Source organism: Carlito syrichta, unplaced genomic scaffold (genome assembly GCF_000164805.1).
Source record: "Carlito syrichta isolate Samal-C Ts95f unplaced genomic scaffold, Tarsius_syrichta-2.0.1 Scaffold313872, whole genome shotgun sequence".
Lineage (NCBI taxonomy): Eukaryota > Metazoa > Chordata > Mammalia > Primates > Tarsiidae > Carlito > Carlito syrichta.
Window position 1 is genome coordinate 543193 of NW_007257968.1, and position 21600 is coordinate 564792.

The 21600-nt window shown below is 45.4% G+C and overlaps 1 protein-coding gene across 2 annotated transcripts in view; it reads left to right on the forward strand.

Annotated features, from left to right (window-relative positions):
• Nucleotides 1-17753, forward strand: part of ABHD2 (abhydrolase domain containing 2) — a 119890-nt gene extending 102137 nt beyond the window's left edge. For both annotated transcript variants that reach the window (XM_008070615.2, XM_021718836.1), the window contains 5 exons: nt 4967-5059; nt 7942-8052; nt 11511-11580; nt 13359-13443; nt 16017-17753. In XM_008070615.2, the coding sequence (XP_008068806.1) occupies nt 4967-5059; nt 7942-8052; nt 11511-11580; nt 13359-13443; nt 16017-16213 (556 nt within the window). In that variant the 3' untranslated portion in view covers nt 16214-17753. The remainder of the gene's footprint in view (nt 1-4966; nt 5060-7941; nt 8053-11510; nt 11581-13358; nt 13444-16016) is intronic.
• Nucleotides 17754-21600: the final 3847 nt, after the last annotated feature.

The window sequence follows — 21600 nt, forward strand, 5'->3', positions numbered from 1 at the left end:
AAAAAAAAAAAAAAAAATGGGAAAGATGGTAAATTTTATGTTATGTATTTTTACCACAATTTAAAAATATATTATTGAACATGGGCAAAATCTGAAAAGAAATCCCCTCCTTCTGCAAGTAAAAATACTTCTTAGGATAGTGTGACAGCATTCTGGGAAAATACTTTAATGTGCTTTAATTTTCATGTTAATTAGCATATTGCTTCCAAGGTATTTTTTTTAGTGTTGCCTAGATCTGCATCTCAGAAAGTCATCACCTATTGTAATTCGTGGTGGCCTTGCCTTTTTTCCCCCTTTTTGGAGTATTTGGGGCATGCTTGCCCATCCTTCTTATGGAACCTCTCTCATTCTCTTCCTCTGTGGTTTTTCAGAGACCACAGGTTTGAAAACTGGCCATTCTCACAGTCTGCTAGCATAGTCATTTGAATTCATTTGGGTGTTAGATACATCCTTTCTCCAGTTCATTCTCTTCTGACTTTAATTCCTTTTAATCAATGCTTGGTCCACTCATTTTGCAAAATACGAGTTGGGCAGTTGAGCTTTCTCTGAGCAGTACCCAGCAGCACACAGTGGTAGGCTCAGCTCTTCCTTCTTGCCTAAGTGATTGCCCTGAACCTAATTGTAAAGACCTGTTTGTGTGGACCCTCTTCTAAGTAATTAAAAATCCATTGCCTTCCCTAACAACTTTTAAAATTATTTTGGCTAGGCTTGTAATCCCAACACTTTGGGAGACCAAGGTGGGAGGATCACTTGAGGCCAGGAGTTTGAGACCAGTCTGGGCAACATAGCAAGACCCCATCTCTATTTTGTTTTGTTTTGTTTTGGTTTTTTGAGTCGGAGTCTCACTCTGTCGCCCAGACTGGAGTGCAGTGGCCGCTCCCGGCCACCGCAGCCTCGACCTGCTGGACTCCAGCAATCCTTCCGTCTCCGCCTTCCAAGGATCTGGAACTACAGGTGCACGCTACCACACCCAGGTAGTATTTTTTATTATTGTAGAGATGAGGTCTCGCCAAGTTGCCCAGGCGGGTCTCAAACCCGCGGGCTCAGGCAATTCACTCACCTCAGCCTCCCAAAGTACGGGATTACAGGCTGAGCCACTGAGCCCGGCTGCATCTCTGTTTTTTAAAAAATTAACCAGGCATGGTGGCACAAGCTTGTAGTCCTAGCTACTCAGGATGCTGAGGCAGGAGAATTACTTGAGCCCAGGAAGTGAAGGCTGCAGTGAACCAAGGTCACACCACTGCACTGCAGCCTGGGCAAAAGAGCAAGACTCTGTCTCTAAAAAACAATAGTAATTCTTTTAATGGTTCAAAGAGAAATTCTTCACCAGAAAATGGCCATGAATCCAGTATGGGTAATATTTTGTTAATATTTAAGGTTATATTGATTAGCAATAAAGGCATTTTCATAGAACTTTATTTATCTTGGTAATGGGTAGATCAATGAATGGATAAAATTCTTTAAAAATTCATACATATTACTCTCAAATAAGACTCCCAGTGAAACTAAACTGGTTGTGGGGGCTGCTCTCCTTGGCTCATTGGTCATCACTTTTTTGAGAGCTTTGCAGTTCTCAGGAGGCATCTTTCCTTTAAGGAGTTAACCTAGTTCTCTCTGAAGTTTTGAAAACTGCCTTCCTTCCAACAAGGGCTCACTCTGGATTATGCAAAGCTGTTCCCTCTCTAATTATGACCTGACTGCCTTTTCCCAAGGTTCTACACTTCTCTCCTGTATCCTCAGCCAGTTTCTCCTGCTGGGCCAAGATCTGGCTCGGCCTAGGGAGCAGCTCCTGCTGCCCCTTCTCTCTATGGAGAATATAGCTCTCTAGAGGCAAGTTAAGAATTGGGATGTTCTGCTGCTTAGCCAAGTAGGGTATCCATGCAGTGTCTGGAGAGCTGAAGTCCCCTGGTTCCGGTGCCCATTCTGTGATTTGCATCTAAAATGTAAAATTCATTTCTTCCTCCTGACCTGGCAGTTTGCATTTTCTTGCCATATAGCTCTGTTCTGCTTCTCTTCCTGAACTTGACCTTATTTTGAATAACCACACAGAGTCCTTCCCATCCTAATCCCTTCTCATCAAATGTCACTGATACCTCTAAGGTCTATGTACTCTCCTGATCACGTTCTCCTTTACTAATAATTCCCTAGTGGCATCCTGTCTCTAGTCATTGTTCAGATTTCCTTGATTATCTCATAGAAGTTGGCTTGTTTGACTGCTGGGCACAATAGCTCACACCTTTAATCCCAGTACTTTGGGAGGCAGAAGTGAGAGAATTGCCTGAGTCCTGGGCTTTGAGATCAGCCTGGGCAACTTGGTGAGACCTTGTCTCTACAATAAATTTTAAAAATTAGCCAAGTATGGTGGAAGGATCGCCTGAGCCCAGCAGGTCAAGGCTGTGGTGGCTATAATCATGCCAGTACACTTCAGCCTAGACAACAGAGTGAGACTCCGACTCAAACAAAAAAAAAGAAGTTGACTTGTTTGAATCAGGAGCCACATACTGCCCTCACTTTGCATTTATTGATTAATCTCTTGGGTTTTTTAGTCTATAGGATTCCCTTTCTTTTGTTTCCTTTCAGTTTGGTGGTGGTGGTGAAGAATTCAGCCCTTTTAAAATATATACATATGAGTGAATGTTTTGTAACACATTGATCTTGATTATGTTTTATTGCACCAATACAAAATTGTTTCCATTCCTTTTATGTATTTATTTATTTATTTTGAGTTGGAATCTCACCCAGGCTGGAGTGCAGTGGCATACTCACAGTCACCCAGCATCGACCTGCTGGGCTCCAGTGATTCTTCCGCCTCAGCCTTTCAAGCAGTCAGACCTATAGGCACATGCTACCATGCGCAGCTAATTTTTTTGACTTATTGTAGAGACAAGGTCTCGCCAAGTTGCCCGGGCTGACCTCGAACCCGCAGGCTCAGGCAATCCACTCGCCTTGGCCTTCCAAAGTGCTGGGATTACAGGCTGAGCCACTGAGCCCGGCCTTAATTTGTTATCCAAGGGTAGGAAAAGACAGCCCCTACATATACTGAGTGGTAAACAAAGATACTGGGAATCAATATTAGCCAAAGTAAATGGAGTAAGACACTGGTCCCAGTATTCTTGTCCTGATCCCTCATGGAGCTCAGGGCCCCTGTGAGTCCCCAGATTGTCTCAGCAAGCAGTGCTTGTAATGTTATTCCATCTGAATATTTTCTGCTTGTGCTGGATTGGCTTTTTTATTTTTTTATTTATTTGTTTGTTTGTTTATTGAGGCAGGATCTCACTCTATTGCCTAGGCCGAAGTGCAGTGGCAAGATTACGGCTCACTGTAGCCTCAATCTCCTGGACTCAAGTGATCCTTCCACCTCAGCCTCCCAAGTAGCTGGGGCTATAGGCAGGTGTCACCATGTCAGACCATGGAGTTTCTTTTTATACCTTAAGTTAATGGCTACCCACCCCTTCCCTACCTCTATAGTCCCTCTACTATGAAGGAGGTGCTGACTAAAGCAAGAATGTCCCTTTAGTTGGGGGGTCAGTAAAGGAAGAAATGAGCAAGGGCATGAGAAAGCTGGGATACCAAGAGTCTGTTGGTTCTCAGAAGAAAGGGCAGCTGGGGTCCGAGGTCAGAGGAGAGGGAGACGGCTGATTGGCTAACACCTGCCCTCAGACCTCAGGCAGGTACCCACAGTCCTGCCTTAGGTGGGGTTTCTCGTGGTGATCTGACCTGTTCTTTCTGTTCCTACTGTGTTTGGGGAGGCCCCAGTGCATTTATACAGTGACCATTTGAGCCTTGAAGGTGGTGTTAGTCTTCCCCTTGAGCTTTAGCCTGTGTTTGATGAGCATGTTACAGACCATTAAGTCCACAAACCATTTCAGTCTTAACCCTCCACTGCCTCTTTCTTTTCAACCACTACATTATGGGAAATGTTTGCTATTTCAAAATTGCAGTGTGGTAGCTTTGGGAAAATTACTTTTATAAATGCCCTGGATTTAAGACAAAACAAAACAAACCCAATCCTAGAAACCACCCAGTCCTCTCATTTACCATCTAGTAGAGAAAACCCATGTGGAAATAGTGACACCCAGATTGCTCACTGGGTGGAATCAGACCTAGAGACTCATAAATCTGCAGAGTGAAAGTTCCTCTGATTAGCATGGACTCAGTAGCTGCCTGTGCTTGGATTCACACTCAAGGAAGAAGAGCAAAGTGGGAAGGGCTGGGCAGCCATGGTGGGCATGTGCCTGCTGGTAGTGTTCATCTGACGTGTGGGCACAGAAATTGGCCGGGGAAGCTCCTAGACAGGGCTGGTAGTATTGTCTCCTCCTTTCACACGGGCAGGCGTCAGAACTTGGGCTCTGCCAAACAGGGGTAGTATCACCTGCCTAGTGCCTCCGCTGGAAGGTCAGAGAGTGACCCTTACGGCAGGCAGGCCTAGCACATGCCAACCACCACTAGCCTTATAGGCAGAGACTCTCCCAGACCAACCCTGCCAGCCATGCCTAGTAGGGGTCAGTGGTCCCTCTACTTCCCCTTTGATTTCCTCCTTTGGTTTCCCTTACGTGCTCCTATCATTAAGTCAGAAAACTTGCCTGTAGGAAGCCGAATACAGCAAGTGTTCAAATGACAATTGAAGCAGACTGTTGTACTGGCAGATTCTGGCAGGCTCTGTGACTAAGAGAAGGCCAGTGTGCTGGAAGAAGATGTCAGAAGTGCCACCAACAAAACCTCTGGCCCTAGAGAGGGTCCTTGCCAGGGTCCCCTTCAACAGAGCGCTGTCATAGTTTCTCCATAGTTTTCTCCACAGATGTTTGAGCATTGCACTTCAGAACCTTTTTTCCAAAGTGGGGGCCACCACTGCCAGAGAGCCGATGCTTTCCACTCCAGCACCTTGCTCCCATGGCTAGAGCCTCCTCCTGGCTGCCCACCCGCACCCACATGCCCCAGCCCCACTCACTCACTATGGTTCTTCCAGGGCCCAGGAAACCTTCATGCAGTGGGATCAGTGCCGGCGGTTCTACAACTTCCTCATGGCTGACAACATGAAGAAGATCATCCTCTCACACAGGTACATCATCTTCCATTCTCCCTCAGGAGACAGACAGCTCCTTCCTGAGCTCATTTAGGAGTCACTAGAAGCCAGACCCCTGCTTCTCAAAATGAGTGAATGAATGCCTATATACATAAATAAGATGGGGTTGGTGTAGTTGCTCTGCTTGCCTTCATTTATGACTTGGTTACAAACAAACTTGTCTCAAGCTACCAAATTTGCCAAATCATTTTCTGCCTTCCTAATTCCCTGTAACTCCAAGACATGGAACCACTTCTGCCCCATTCTTTCCCAAATGAGAGAAATCCTTAAGTGGCTTGTCATCGTTGAGGGGACCTTCCTCCTTAGGATGCTTCTGTGCTTGGGGATCAGGACTCGTGCTCGGCTCTCCTTTGGGGTTCTGATGTGAAGCGAGAATCAGAACGTAGCATCCGCACCTCCCTGCTTGGGGTTTGAGCCTCTGCATGCACACCATGCTCATCCTACCTCTCCTGCTCAGAGCCTTCTAGGGGGTTGACCCGTCAAATGCTTAGAGCGTGCCTGGAGTGCAGCTGTACTCAGTACGTGCTCATGATGATTTTTCCACTATGATTAGTTATCACTGACATCTCTGCCTCCTTCTCTACTCCTCCCTTCCCTCCAGCTGGACTGGGCCACTTAGAGACCACACGCCCCCCTGGGGTTCCCTACCCCACGTACTGCCCTTGCTGAGAATGTCTTCCCATCATCTCTACTGTGGGAACCCAGCCCATCCATTAAGTCCATGTCAGCTCTCCTGCCTCTGTGGAGCTGGCTCATCCACTCCCAAGTTACTTTTCTGTTGTTTCCCCTCTGGGAATCCTGTGTCATAAACTAAACTGAAAAGCACAGGAGGGCTTAGGCATGTTTTGATTGTTCCCAGAGTCTAGCACATATGAGTGCTCAAAAATTAAAATTTGGGGGGATTTTTGGCACTACCCTAGAAAGGCATTCTGACTAAATGATCAGTTTCTTGTTCTCTTTTTTTCAATGTTTAAAAGAGAATTTGGTACTGCCTATCTAGGCCACACACTCCAGATTGGGCTTCCTGTGGGTGGGGGTTCACATGGCGCCTGAGCAAGTCTGGACTCACAGGCCCCTCAGGCTGCCACACTGCCAGACATGTCCTCAGGTCCTCGTGTTGAGTGGGTGGAGAACAGAGGGAGACTTCTGTCCCCTGTGTCGGCTGGTAAACCAGCTATTTCTGCTCGACTCGTGTTGTTTGAGCATCAGCCATGTGCTGGGCACTGAGATGGGTGTGGCTCGGCTGAGGTTCAGGTGTGTCTGGGGATTTGCCGAGGTTATGTGGGCCAAGGGGGTGAAGTCAGGCCTCAGATACCAAGCCCAAATCCTCTGTTTGCCTTTCTGCTCCTCTGAGGTTAAAAGTGACTCCTCCCAGGGAACATTTGTTTTGTTAAAGGGCCCTCTCTTACTACTAATTAGTTTAGAAGGTTCAAATAGGGAGTCTTTTGAATGTGCTCTTCTGAGTGTATTTACATTTTTGAAATTTGCTACAGAAAGGCAAATATTTAGACATTTTAGGGAAACTTTAAATTTATGAATTCTATATAGTAAGTATATAATCTTCCTAATATTCTTTATAGTGCTAGAGAAATGTGTGGAGAGGTTGGAAATGGATAGCAGAATACTGGGTTTCCATCATGAATCTTCTCACTGAGGCCAAACCTCAGAGCAAACTCAGTTCTCCCTCAGTGGTGTGACTGGAAGCCCCTGCCAGAAAGGAAAGTCTAAAGTGCACATTTTGCAGCCTGGGCAATATAGTGAGATCTCATCTCTACAAAAAATACAAAAATTAGCTGGGTGTGGTGGTACATGCCTGTAGTCCCATCTACTCAGAGGCTGGGGCAGCAGGATTACTTGAGCCCAGAAGGTCGAGGCTGCAGTGAGCTGAGGTCATGCCACTGCATTCCAGTCTGGGCAACAGAAGGAGACCCTGACTTAAAAATAAGTAAATAAATAGGGCTGGGTGAGGTGGCTCACGTATATAATCCCAGCACTTTGGGAGGCCGAGGTGAGAAGACTGCCTGAGCCCACAGGTTTGAGACCAGCCTGGGCAACTTGGGGAGACCTCATCTCTACAATAAATCAAAAAATTAGCCAGACGTGGTGCTGCATGCCTGTAGTTTCAGCTACAAGGAAGGCTGGGGCAGAAGAATCACCTGAGCCCTGTAGGTTAAGGCTGCGGTGGCCGTGAGAGTGCCACTGTACTCTAGCCTGGGCGACAGAGTGAGACTCCGACTCAAAAAAATATATAGTAAATAAATAAAGTGCACATTTTGAGCCCTACCTTTATTGTTATCCTTCCAAGATGGACTTTTTTCTCAATAGAAATTCTAGCTCCACTGGGGGTTGGAAAAAATTAGAAATGATTACTCTCTTAAATAGATGTGAGCTTTTTATCTAACACACTAGAGAGCTGTTGATTTTCCCAAATGCTAAGTGGATTAACCATTGTCTTCCTTGTTCAGCAACATGAACAGCCCCTAAAGGGAAAGAGTCTCTGTCCAAGGGGACAGTGTCAACACCAATGTAAAGACGGTGCCTCCATGGTTCCGCCCACTGCCAGCCACTCACCGTAAGGCCCATCTTGAGATCTCCCCTGTGGTATTCAGCCAGGCTCAAACCCAGTCTTTCATTTGTCTAGGTGTCCCTGAAAAGGAAAATAAGGCCTTGACATTCATCTTTCTACTGTTATTCAAAAGTCTCAGAAGTTAACCGGGACATTCTAAAGGCAAAAGGGATCTATTTCTAACTTACCTCATAGACTATGTCTCCTGGCCTGCCTCTGGCAAAGAAGCAAGCTCCGCTGTGGTTATTCATCCTTTACATCTTAATCTCTTTACTTTTATGTTTCCTTCAAGGCAAGCTCTTTTTGGAGACCATGTTAAGAAACCCCAGAGCCTTGAGGACACGGACTTGAGCCGGCTCTACACAGCAACATCCCTGATGCAGATTGACGACAACGTGATGAGGTATGTTCACATGGACAGGAGAGGAACGGGGTGCCAGGCAGGAGGCTGTGGGTCAGCTCTGCCCAGCACCAGTGATTTGTTCTGCCAACTTTAGTGTTAAGGGTCTTTTTTTCTTTGAATAAGTAAGTGTCCAGTGGATTTCACAGAAAAGCACATATCTAGTTCCTCTTGGCAAACAGGAAGAGGATCGGCCACTCGTTCTGCATTCCTGCCAAGCAGTTAGCTTGAGTAGAGGAGCTGGGGTGTGCCTACCCTAGTCATGGGCCATCTTCACCCTACCTGTCCTGCTTTAACCTCAGGGCAGTATCAGGTACCACATAAATCTGCATTTACAGTGGAGTAAAAGGCAAAGGCAATATTTCTTGCACTCATCTATGTCTTTATCAAAAGTAGAAAAACAGAAAGACCTAGCAGGCTACACCAAGCAAAATGGACATTTTGGGGCATGAAGACTCCTCTCTGAGTGGAGATACAACCCCCACCCACTTAATTCATTAACTCTTTACCTGCCTGGCTCCTCCAGGCACCTGAGGTCCCATCCCTGATAGTATCCTCTTTCCTATTACCTGTATCTGATTGAGGTTAGCCTTAGCTGGAAAAGGTGCAGAAGATGTCTGACCTCATCATTCTCTCTAAATATATCCTCCTTTTTATTTAACAATCGTTAAAGACATGGTAGCTCATACCTGTAATCCCAGTGCTTTGGGAGGCCATGGTGGGAGGATTGCTTGATGCCAAGTGTTTGTGATCAGCCTGGCAACATAACAAGATCTCATCTCTACAAAAAAATCTAAAAATTAGCTGGGCATGGTGGTGTATGGCTGTAGTCCTAGCTACTTGGGAGGCCAAAGCAGGAGGAACACTGGAGCCCAAGAGTTAGTAGTTGCAGTAAGCTATGATTACACCATTGCACACCAAACTCCGGCTTGTGCAGCAAGAGACCCTGTCTCTAAATACAGTGATTTGAGATCTTTAGATGTGGGTTAAAGCAAGTAAGTATTTATCATCTTAGGTAGATATGGACCTGAGAGTGTGGGGTCTCTACTTCTTCCTTATGAAATTTTAGTAGCCTTCTTAGATCAAATAACCTTGCAGTATGCCTGCTAACAGTTACTTAGAGAAAATAGAAATTCAGAAATTGCTGGCATGTAAGAAGGTAAGAATGAATTTTACCCACCCTCACTTGTGACTTTATTGTAGTGTCTAATGAGAAAAAACAAATTTAATTTACATTTCCCATTCATCTTCTAATGTTTTTTAAGCCCAGAAGAGAATGTTTCTCAGCTCTTCCTAAAGTTCTCCCTTTTTTTTTTTTTTTTTTTTTTTTGAGTCAGGGTCTCACTCTGTCACCCATGCTGGAGTACAGTGGCATGATCATGACTCATCAACGTTCTGGGCTCAGGCGGTCCTTGAGCCTCAGGCTCCCAAGTAACTGGGACTACAGGTACACGCCTCCATGCCTGGCTAATTTTTTGATGTTTTTTTGAGACAAGGTCTCACTATATTGCCTAGGCTGATCTCAAATCCTAGGCTCAAGCAGTCCTCCTGCCTCAGCCTCCCTAAGTGCTGGGATTACAGGCATGAGCCACCTCACCCAACCAAGTTCTTCCACTTTAAATAGTGTTGGAGAGTAGCAGTTTCGTGATCTTAACCAGTTTTGGCAGCCTCCTCATAGTTCTATCACCACTGATACCAGAGAGATGGAATGCTTTCTCTGACAGCTAAGATTGTAGAAGGACTAATTCACAAGGACAGATGTCCTAGAGATAATCTCTACACTTGTCCTCCTCTCTATCAAGAGGTTCCTAAGAGTCTGACCAGAGCTTTCCAGATCCTTCCCAGGCAGAAATGACTAATGAGGCTGGTGGCAGAAGAGATCCACAACTTCAAGGGAGGCAGGATTATCTTAAAAACCATGGTCAGACCAGAAAAGCTCCACCATTCAGAAGCCAGAGGGCCTGATCTATGTCAGAAAGAAATGAAGTTTTCAGAGATCCCTGGCCTAGGTTGACTTGAGCCTCCTAGTATCAAGACCAAATGACATTGGCATGTTCAGGCTTGATATGACCTCGGGCTTTCTGATATCAGACCTCCAGTATGAACCTTTCCAGGCACAGAGCAGAGCAACATTGCCTGAACCACCAAACCAGTCTCCTTCTTTCATGCTGGAGCACTGAAGGTTTTGTTAAATGCCAACTTATCTCTTATTACTGCTCCATGGGTGGACAGAATTGCTAACTGTGAACCACTGCCTCATTTCTATTATCTTTTTTTTTTTTTTTGAGTCGGAATCTCACTCTATCACCCAGGCTGGAGTGCTGACCTGCTGGGCTCAGGCAATCCTTCAACCTTCCAAGTAGCTGGGACTACAGGCGCACGTCACCACGCCTGGCTAAGTTTTTGTATTTATTGTAGAGACAAAGTCTCACCATGTTGCTCAGGCTGGTCTCAAACTCCTGAGCTCAGGCAGTCCTGTCACCTCAGCCTCCTAAAATCCAGGGATTATAGGCATGAACCACTGCACTAAGCTTCATTTCTATTATCTAATATGTATTTCATTCCACTTCACTCTGGTCCCGTTACTTCACCAGGAAGAACTTGTTGAAAAGAATGTTCTAGTAAATGCCTTTGTATTTCAGTTTCTCTGTGTCTATAGTGACATCTGGTTTCATGCTGCCTCAAGAAATGTAACATTCACTAATAATTACTACAATGGATAATAAATGTTACTGGGTAATTACTCTGGGTCAGTCATCATGATAGTAAGCACTTTAATGTCATAAATCTCACAGTGCCAGCCGGGCTTGGTGGCTCAGCCTGTAATCCCGCGCCTTTGGGAGGCTGAGGTGAGTGGAATGCCTGAGCCCGCGGGTTCGAGGCTCGCCTGGGCAACGAGACCTCATCTCTACAATAAATCAAAAAATCAGCCGGGCGTGGTAGCGCGTGCCTGTAATTCCGGCTACTCGGAAGGCTGAGGCGGAAGGATCGCTGGAACCCAGCAGGCGAGGCTGCGGTGGCCAGGAGCGGCCACTGTACTCCAGTCTGGGCGACCGAGTGAGACTCCAACTCAAAAAAATAAAAAATAAAAATTTCACAGTGCCAGTGAGGGAAGATCCTGTCTTTGGTCCATTTTTATGCAGGAGAAGTCAGAGACCAGAAAAGTTGAACCATTTGCCTAAGGTCACATAGCCAGTAAATGGCCAAACCAGGATTTGAACCTAGATGCCAAAGCCAGTGCTCTTAACCCCTAACTCTGCTGCCTACATATGTTTTGTTGATATGATGAGTTAGTGCAGGAACTGAAGCCATAGTAAAATCAGCTCATTATTCAGACCTGATTGCTGCTTGTGTCAATGTGACGATTTAGTATGGGGGATTAAAGCAATAATCAGCTCAGCATTTCAATCTTATGACAAATGTTCTTCTGTCCTATTCCTTTTCCCTTTGGTGTGTTCCAGGAAGTTTCATGGCTATAACTCCCTGAAAGAATATTACGAGGAAGAAAGCTGCATGAGGTACCTGCACAGGGTGAGTGGCTCTGAATTAGTGTTGCTCCATCAGCCTCGTACATAATACAACAAATATCCCTCCTAATGTTTCTGGTGGACACCCTGCCAGAAGCTGGCTCACACTACTCTCATTTTTAACTTGAATTTATTATTGAACCAAATGCTGTCCCTCCATGGCCCCCATATATTAATCCCAGAGATGTCCCTTAGGCTGGTGCTCCTGTGAAAATCCTTAATTTTGCTCCAACACCTAATTTTTTTCTTTTTTTTTAATCAATATTTTTTATTATGATTTTGTGGGGCACAGTTAAGGGTTAGGTGTACAATTACGTTTCATTCAGGCACCCTGTTGATAAGAGGTGTTTCCACATCCCCAGACAGATATTTGCGACTGTTAATCCTATCCCCCTCCCCTCCCATAGTTTCCCAGTACCGTCAGTCATTTTCTTATAGTATTACATTGGATGTTCAAGGTTCATTATATGAGTGAGAACATGTGATACTCGGATCTTTGTTTCTGTGAGAGGTCACTCAGTATTATAGACTCTAGTTCCATCCAGGTTGCTGCGAAATTCATGATTTTGTTCTTTTTTATGGCTGCGTAGTATTCCATCATGTATATGTACCATTTTTTTAATCCAGTCCTCTTTTGATGGGCAGCATGGTTGTTTCCAGGTTCCCAATTTTTTTTTCTTGTTCTTCCTTTGACAGTATAATCCTGCCTGTTTCTGCTGGAATTCTGTATAAGAGATCCATCTCAATTTCTTTCCGTCCTGGACCCATTTTTTGGCCATTGTGTATTTTGCTAGCATGGTGCCTAAGACTTGGACTCAAAGTGTTTGCTATGATCTATTGAGCACAGAGTAATCTAGATATATACGATTTGTATCATAGTGATGAGTATGTCTGTTGGCAAGATACACTGGTTTGTATGAATGTACTTTGGTGTGTATTAAGTTTGTGGCCAACCAAAATCCCCATATATCTTTACCTGAACCACCAAGCCAGTCTCCCTCATTCTGTCTTGCACAATTGTTCTTTGTATCCAAACACAGGCCTTCCCGTTTATCCCTGTCAAATGTCCACCTGTTGGTGTGGCCTACCATTCCCCCAGCTAAAGGACTTCACTGTGAATTGGTGAACTACAGTTCTGCCAGCCGTCACATGGCTATCCCTCCTTGTTTAGCATCATCACCCAACCTTTTGGTGTCTTCATCTAAACCATTATAGAAACGTAGAGCCAACATCAGAGACCCGTAGGATGACTTCAGTAACATCTGAGTCTCCCCCTCGGTACCATCTTCATTAAGATGAAAAAGGAGACTATTGGCTATTTTGGTAAGGTGGATGTTGAATGCCACCCTGCCAAGAGTTTCCTGATATCCTCCATTCACCAGGTTACTCCTGTTTTCACCCTTCAGATTCTTCTAGAAGGTCTCTAGTCTGGCATGGAGTACATTTCATTTTTCCTCCCCACGATATAAGCTGAATGAATATGTACATAACTCTCTGTAAAGTCATTTTCGGAAAGGCCCAGCTAAACTGAAACCCTGTGATGATCATCAGAAAGCTTTGCTCCTGCACACGCCTGCTGCCAGGGCAGGAATCACAGAGCCAGATGAACTCAGCACACTGCTGGTGAACACAAGGCATCCTTTCTTCACCTGTTCAGTGAGCTGAGCTGTGACCCTCTTCTCTTTGCTTGAAAGACATGTCTGGCAGTGATTTGAGCCTTGAATCAATGGAGTCTGAAAATGGGATTAGATAATTTAATTCTACTTTATTTTCTTGCTGCAGATTTATGTGCCTCTCATGCTGGTTAATGCAGCTGATGACCCCTTGGTGCATGAAAGTCTTCTAACCATTCCAAAATCTCTTTCAGGTAAGTGTTTCTTCCTACTGCTCCCTCAGCAACTCAGCAAATTGCCACTATAAATTCTTTCACCTTCACCATTCTGTCTACTCCTGGAGACCAGTCTCTTTGAGGAGGGATATCTCATGGCAGTGTTCTTATTCTGCCTAGCCTGACAGTTCTGGGGCTGTGATGGGCCTGGGCTTCAGGCCCTCCTTGTGTCCCCTCTTAGTGCCTGAGACAGGACCATCATGTATATCCATAAGAGAGCTTTTAGGGAGTCACTTGGTATTCTGTGAAATCATTGTCTTGGGGATTATGGTTCCCTTAAGGTTGAGAGTTTGACTTTTAAAGTAGCAGACTACTCTACTTACTGATTAAGCAAAGAATAAAAATATTTATGTTTGAAATTAAAAAAAGAGAGTTTGACTTAAAGAGATAATTAGACTTTAAATTTGACCTGAAAAGCCAAACAAAAAGCCAGTGACAGCCTTTCCATCTGCTTTAAGAATAAAAATACAAGTCAGGCTCGGTGGTTCAGCCTGTAATTCCACGCTTTGGGAGGCTGAAGTGAGTGGATTGCCTGAGCCCACGGGTTCGAGACCCGCCTGGGCAGCGAGACCTCATCTCTACAATAAATCAAAAAATCAGCCAGGCATGGTAGCGCGTGCCTGTAATTCCGGCTACTCGGAAGGCTGAGGCGGAAGGATCACCAGAGCCTAGCAGGTCGAGGCTGCATTAGCTGGGAGCGGCCACTGCACTCCAGTCTGGGCGACAGAGTGAGACTCCAACTCAAAAAATAAATACATACATACATACATACATACATAAATACATAAATAAAAAAATAAAAGAGAAGCTAGAAAGAGGGCGGCAGGAGGAAGCACGGGGAATTGCAAAGTTCCTTGGCACTGTAACTTCAGATCCCTAGGACATCATCCCCCACCCTCCACAGTTCTCCTCTGTTACTACGTTTCTTCTTGTAAATACCATGTATTAACCAGAAGGAAGAGGCATATGTCTGGTTCTCTCATGACCCCAAACTAGAAGAGTAGATAATGTGGTGGATGAAGAGCCCCGCCCAGCCAGAGCCCTCAGGATGGAGGCTGTGTGTGACGGGATCAAAGCCATCTCCCGTCAAGCCTCTGTTCAGCCTAGCATTCCCTGTACAGCAGCCCACTCAGTCACATGCGCAGCCATGGGAGAGAGCAGCCACACCTGCTTCCTTCTGTGCCTCTATAGTGACAAGTCATAGCACTAATGTTGTCACATGGAAATTTATAAAATAGCGACTGAAAAGGAATAATAAAAGAAGGCAGGCTAGAAAAGAGCACTGTAGAGCCAGCAAAGGGCTCCTGTCAGTTATTCCCCTGGGAAGATAGATGCTTCCTGTTATATCTGACTGCCCTGGCTGCCCATTTTACACATCTTTTCCGTAATAGCTTTTACTAGTCCATGTGGGACTAACCTAAACATGTATTCACAAAGTCAAACTCCAGGTTATTAGCTCATAGGATGGCCATTTAGCATGTGGCATTGGGAGCTTGGGCATCTTCTAACACAACCTGCAGCTTAAGTTAGGAATCTTGAAGATAAATGTCTGTAATGAAAAATCATTGACTCCATTGAATTCTTCTTGTTCTCTAGTAAATAACAGTGGTAGTAAATAACACTGTAAGTGCTAGGAATCCCCACTCAGCCTGTCCCCTCCCCACCCCCAACAGCAGCAGCATCACCCAGGAGCTTTCAGAAATGCAGCATCTCAGCTCCCCCTCAGGCTTATTAAATCAGAGTCTGTATTTTCACAAGATAGCCCGTGTGATTCAGAGGCACAAAGTTGGAAACAGAAGGAATCACCTGGATAGTTTTAGAAATACCAATTCCTGGGTTTTCTCCCCCTCACTCCTCCCACACCTTCTGCCCTAAGATTCTGATTTAGTCCATCTGGGCCAGCCTGGGTTTAGGGGGCTTAAAAACTCTCCAGCAGTAGCCGGGCTCAGTGGCTCAGCCTGTAATCCCAGCACTTCGGGAGGCCGAGGTGAGTGGATTGCCTGAGCCCGTGGCCTCCAGACCCGCCTGGGCAACTTGATGAGACCTCATCTCTACAACAAATCAAAAATTAGCTGGGTGTGGTAGCGCGCGCCTGTAGTTCCAGCTACTTGGAAGGCTGAGGCGGAAGGATCGCCGGAGCCCAGCAGGTTGAGGCTGCGGTGGCCGGGAGGGGCCACTGCACTCCAGTCTGGGCGACAGAGTGAGACTCCAACTCAAAAAAGAAAAAGAAAAAAAAAAAAACTCTCCAGCTGATTCTAACATGCAGCCAAGTTTGAGAACTCTGCAGAGTTCTAAAGCCTTCTTAAGCTGGTGCCCATTCAGCTCCAAAACCAAGCTACCTTCCAAACCTGCTAGATCTCACTATCCTGCCTGCCTCACAGAAGATCTGTCCCTCTTTGATGAACAAGGCAGAATGAGTGGAGGCCAGGTGCCCACTTGGTGACTCTTCCCTGGATAGAAAACTCAGGCCATCCTGACCAGCCCACTCTCTTACCTCCTGCCCTGGGGCTAACTAGAGTACAGTCTCTCACTCAACTGCCTCTCCCCTGCAGAGAAACGGGAAAACGTCATGTTTGTGCTGCCTCTGCATGGGGGCCACCTGGGCTTCTTTGAGGGCTCCGTGCTGTTCCCCGAGCCCCTGACGTGGATGGATAAGCTGGTTGTGGAGTATGCCAACGCCATTTGCCAGTGGGAGCGCAACAAGTTGCAGTGCTCCGACACGGAGCAGGTGGACGCCGACCTGGAGTGAGCCTCTGGACTCTAGTGCACTCCAGCAGCCCTCCTCTGGAACCCATGACCCCTCACCCTATGTTTCAGGTCTCCCATCTCCCTCTGTGACCTGGATCTGACCTCACACCATCAGCAGGGGGCACCCACCATGCACACCTGTCTCAAAGTAGACAGCTCTCCTGGGAGCTCCAGGCTATTTTTGGACTTCGTTACTGATTTTCTCCATTGCGTTGTTAGCCATGGTGACAAACGACAGGATTCTCGCCCTCCTGTCTAGTTTCAGCATCTGATTGCTTTTAAGCCAATTACATCTAGTTTCCCTATTAAAAGTGTGTCTGAACAGTAATTTTGTTTTGCCAATCAAAAGACTTTTCCCTGAGAACAGTGAAGGATGTATGTTATTTTGTGTTGGTTGTATGTGTCTTTATGTAGACCTTAAAAAGAGCTCACCATTCCAGGCCAATGCTGAAGACACAAGTCAGTGTGGAAGCCTAGGGAGCTGGGCCTCCCAGGCCAGAGTGTGGCCTTTTAAATGGCAGAGGAAACTCCTTTGAGTCACAAGCCAAGTTTTTTCCCTCACTATCTTCTAAGACAGTTTCCCCACACTTAGCTGCTGATGAGAGTTATGTGGGGCACTTGTTAAAAATTCAGCCTCCCAGGTCCCTCCCCTTGGAAAGGCTGATTCAGGAGGTCTGGGAAGGGGTCTGAGGATTTTAATTTTTGACAAGTGTCCCAGGTGTCTCTCATCATCAGGCAAATTTGGGAAACATGGTTCAACAGCGCCTTCAAATTAGAAACATCTTCTGTAGCTCATTTCATTGAAATTCATAGTCATAAGTTCTTAGCTCCCAGGGGCCTTCAGAGCGGCAAGGCCTGCCACATAGCTACCCTTGTGTGACCACAGTGTAATGTATCAGAAGAGCCCAGGGTGGAGGGGACATCTGGGCTGTGCCCTGGCTCTGCTTCTCATCCTGGACAAAGTCCCTTTGGACTTTAGTTTCTTCACCTATGAAATGGAGGACTTGAACTAGGTAGATTGCTGATATCACTACCAGTTCTGAAGTTCAATGACAAACTCAGTTTACTGAGATTTGAGAGAACATCCCTCCAGGGGAGCTGGGAGCTATTCTCCCAGTCTAAGCATGTAGATATCATCATTTGCCTCTTTTTTTTTTTGTCCCTCATTTCATATAAAGAGGTTTTGGGGTTTTTTTTAAAAGCAGCCAATTGTAATTTTAGTTTTCAAACCAGATCTCTCTAATTCTGTCTTTTGAAACCAAACAATTCAAAAGTTGGATCTGAGTTTGGAGAAAGATATTTCCAACTAAAGAGGGCATGATTTTGAAACCAGATTTTTAATTTAATAGCTTATATTTGTAGTTTGTTGGATAGATCTTTCCAGAGTATGTCTTTTCAAGTGAAAATATCCCTCTAGGTTTCAAGTACTCCCTCTCTCTCCAATCCTGTGGTACTTGAATATCTAAAACCCTGCACTTTGAAAATCAGCAGTTGCTATCTGGAACTAAACAGAACTATGAGTGAAATCGTCTGGATACTTTCCCTGCTTCCTAGGCCTTTGGCTCCAGGACAGACTGGAATATAAATAGCAGGTCTGTGTGAATGTTTAAGAGACATAGGGAGCCACCTGAGCGCCTCAGTGCCAGCCTTCATGGCCACAGGTGGGTGTAGTTTGGACATTAGTCCAAGTGACTTTGACAGTAATGTCTGTAACCTGAAGAAGTTGTATTCTGACAATCACCAGATCATCCGAATAACATCAAAAACAGCCATTATCTCAGAAGATTGAGATTTCTGTGGTTTCAGCTTTGCTTTGGTATAATTTATCATACTCACCAACTTCTGTCATTGTGACTTTTCCTCCAAGTTGTTATTTCTCTAATGCATTTCCTTTTCGTGTTCTTTTAGCACAGATTGGCACTTTATCCACCCTTCAATTTGGAAGCTCATCCCTCTCTTCTGTTGCTTTTCTCTCCCCCCAGTCATAGCTGTAATCTAGGAGACCCATAGTCGTATTTCCCGCTTCGATCTTAATTTCTTAAGACCTTTTGTGAAAATAGATAAACCAAGCAATAACTTGCGAGGATTGAATCACCGTCCCTGGAAGTGAGAGGCTTCTTTTCGTTGTCCTGAAGCCACACCTTTTTTTAATTTTTAATTTTTTGAGACAGGGTCTCACTTTGTCACCCAGGCTGGAGTACAGTGTTGTGATCATAACTCACTGCACCCTTGAATTCCTGGGCTCAAGCAGTCTCCCACCCCACCATCCCCACTCCTCCTGCACTTCCCAGTAGCTGGGACTACAGGTGCACACCACTATGCCAGGCTATTATTTTTTTCTTTCAATTTTTTCGTAGAGATAGGTTCTTGCTATGTTGTCCAACCCAGTCTCTAAATCCTGGCCTCAAGTGATCTTCTTGCCTCAGCCTCCCAAAGCACAGGGATTACAAACGTGAGCCACTGTGCCTGACCAAAGCCACATCTCTTAAATAATTCTGACAAAATAGTGGCTGGTCCAGGTGCCAGCCCCAGTCAGGAATTCAGGAGGAGAAAAGACAATCCTGTTGTCACACAAATTGAGGGGGGTGGTGTCCTTGGAGCCTAGTCTGCAAGGCAGTCCTAGTGTCCCCCATGGAGGAGAGGCAGGGCTAGCAGCATAGCCTTTGTTACCATACAGCCGGAATTTTCCCTCCAGGACTGTGGGGGCCAATGTGCCCGCTAAAATCTTTTTAGTGTGTTACTCTCTGAATGGCACTCACATTCCATTTTGGCTCACATGAAATCAACTGAAGCCTTTTGTTCGAGACTCAGGCTCTCAGGCATGGAAAAGAATGTGACTGTGGTGTCTTACAGGAAAATTCTTGTTTGTCCCTGAATGAGAGCACAGAGGCATTGAATTCACAGAGATGCAGACTTGCCTGATAAATGAGGGAGCGCATTTTACATTTAGGTCATCTTTTTTCCCTCCTCCGTGCTTCCTTGTCTTTCCTCCCTAAGTCATTCATTTCTGATCATGTGAATGCTCTGCTTGCTATTTGGACTAAAACAAGGCTGAATTTTTAAAGAGTGTTTGGATGTTACATTTTTAAATCAAATTAAGGATATAACTTGTATATCAATCTAGACCATTCTGTTGCAGGATTAACATGTTAGAAACCAAGAGGGAAAAGCATCCACATTTCTCCTGTCGTACTTCCTGCCTCCTCAACAACTTGAAGTCACTTATGATTAACTAGTCAGATTATGATCATCGGGCCTGAGAAAGGATGTCGAGTCTCTCTGATGCATTTTTATTAGAAGAGAGTTTAACAGACTTGAAGAAAACCTCTTCGCTTTTCTGCCGTGGGTTTGTACAGGTGATTCCAGAGCAAAATGAAAGTAGAAAGTTGTTTGTTTTTATAATATTATTTTAACCTCTTGGCAGTATTTTATACTTATGAACTTTATGAGCTGCCATACACGTAGAAATATACCCGAGAGGCGAGTGTTCCATTTTGACATGGTGTTATGGAATCAAGGTCCAGGAGGCCTGGGTTCGTGTCCTGACTGTCTCTGATTCACGGTGGATCATGGGCAAGTCACCTCAGCTCTCTGAGTCTCTTACCTCATCCTAGATCATCTCTAGAACCATGTTATCTATTTATACATCATTTGCTAGAACGTTGCTGAACATTTGCCTGAACTTGGCTCTTACAGCCATTATAGGTGGAAACAGTTATGTCAAGGCTCAAAGCTCATCTTGAGGGAATTGAGGAGGGAGGGCACTTCTGCATTAAGCCTTTCCTGGTGAAGACCCTTGGTCTTGCCCAAAGCTCTGTGTCTTTGACTGACTTCTCTTCAGAGTCTCCATTGTCATTGCAGTATGACTGCTGTCCTGAGGATAATCTTGTGACTGTGGCAGGTGCAGAGCACTGGAATGAGGAGACTATCTCCATCCTTCAATGTGACTCAGGCAGAGCATTGAGAATTTCCAGGGCAGAATTCCTTCCTGCTCAGGCTTTCATTCTAAAACTACAGTCTTCATTAAACTTTCTGGGTAGCTGAGTTTATATGCCTGGCATCTGAATGAAAGCTCTGTTTGTAACTGTGTGACTTGAGATCTCTTTTGCCAGCTCCAGGAAAACAATACATGTGTTCTTGTTTGTGTTTGCTAGGCAGGCGGATGTCTAAGTTGTAAGAGACTTTTCTTTTCCCATGGCACTGATTCCGATTTAGAGCTAAAGTAGAGATCACTGAAACATCACATTGAGTTGAAGGAACTCATAGGTCTTTTCCTTTAGGCAGTACAGGAGAGTCATTAAGAAACATTTCACTGCAGCGTTCTGTTACAATATCATCTGGAGTTGTTTTCTTTGCCCAGAAAGCCTTAACTTGCCTCTAGAGAATCCCCTGGTATTACAACAAAATTGTGGCATTAGAGATCAAATTCTTCTGCTGTGGAAGTTTGAAGTGAGCCACAGCAAAACCAGAGAATGTCTTTAAGTGACTGGTAGGCCTCTTGTTACATTCTGCCCCAGCAACCCTCCCAGGGTTGAGTGATTCAGACTGGGCCACATCACCTCGTCTCTGGCAACTTCCTGCCCTGCTTGGCCTTACTCTGTTGTTCAGAGCCACTTTGGATTGCTTGGATGCTTCCCAAAGCCATGAAAAGTAGCCTGTGGCATTCAGAGGCCAAGCAGTTGAGGGAATGGTTTTCTTCCACCTCTGTTATCTAAGCAGAACAAAGTAACCCCCTCTTCATAAACTAGAAGTGCTTTTGCCAGGGCTGGGCATGGTGGCTAACACCTGTAATCCCAGCACTTTGGGAGGCTGAGGCAAGAGGATTGCCTGAACCCTGGGGTTCAAGACCAGTCTGGACAACTTGGTGAGACCTCATTTCTGCAATAAATCAAAAAGTTAGCTGGGTGTGGTGGCGTACACCTGTGGTTCCAGCTACTTGGAAGGCTGAGGCAGAAGGATCACCTGAGCCCAGCAGGTTGAGGCCGTGGTGACCATGAGTGTGCCACTGCACTCCAGCCCAGGTGACAGAGTAAGACTCCAACTAAAAAGAAAAGAAAAGAAAAGAAAGAAAAAGAATTGCTTTTGCCAAACTGTATCTGAAGCTAAGGAAAGGGGAACTGGCCCCTTCTGGCAGAGAGAACTGGAAGGCCATCCTGGGCAAAGGCTGCTGCCTCTTGCCTGTGTCTCTGTTGCTGTTGCCTCTTGCTGTGGCCCAGGCATCCTGCTGGAGTAGCCCTTGGACAAAGGTTGCAGTGTGGACTGCCGCCCCTTTGGAAGCAGTCCCCCTGTGTTTTCTGAACTGTTTTCTAGCATGTCTGTGGGCAAAGCTTTTATGTATCTAATACATCTGCTGAAGTTATTTTTTAACTGGTGAATTAAGTCTGACAT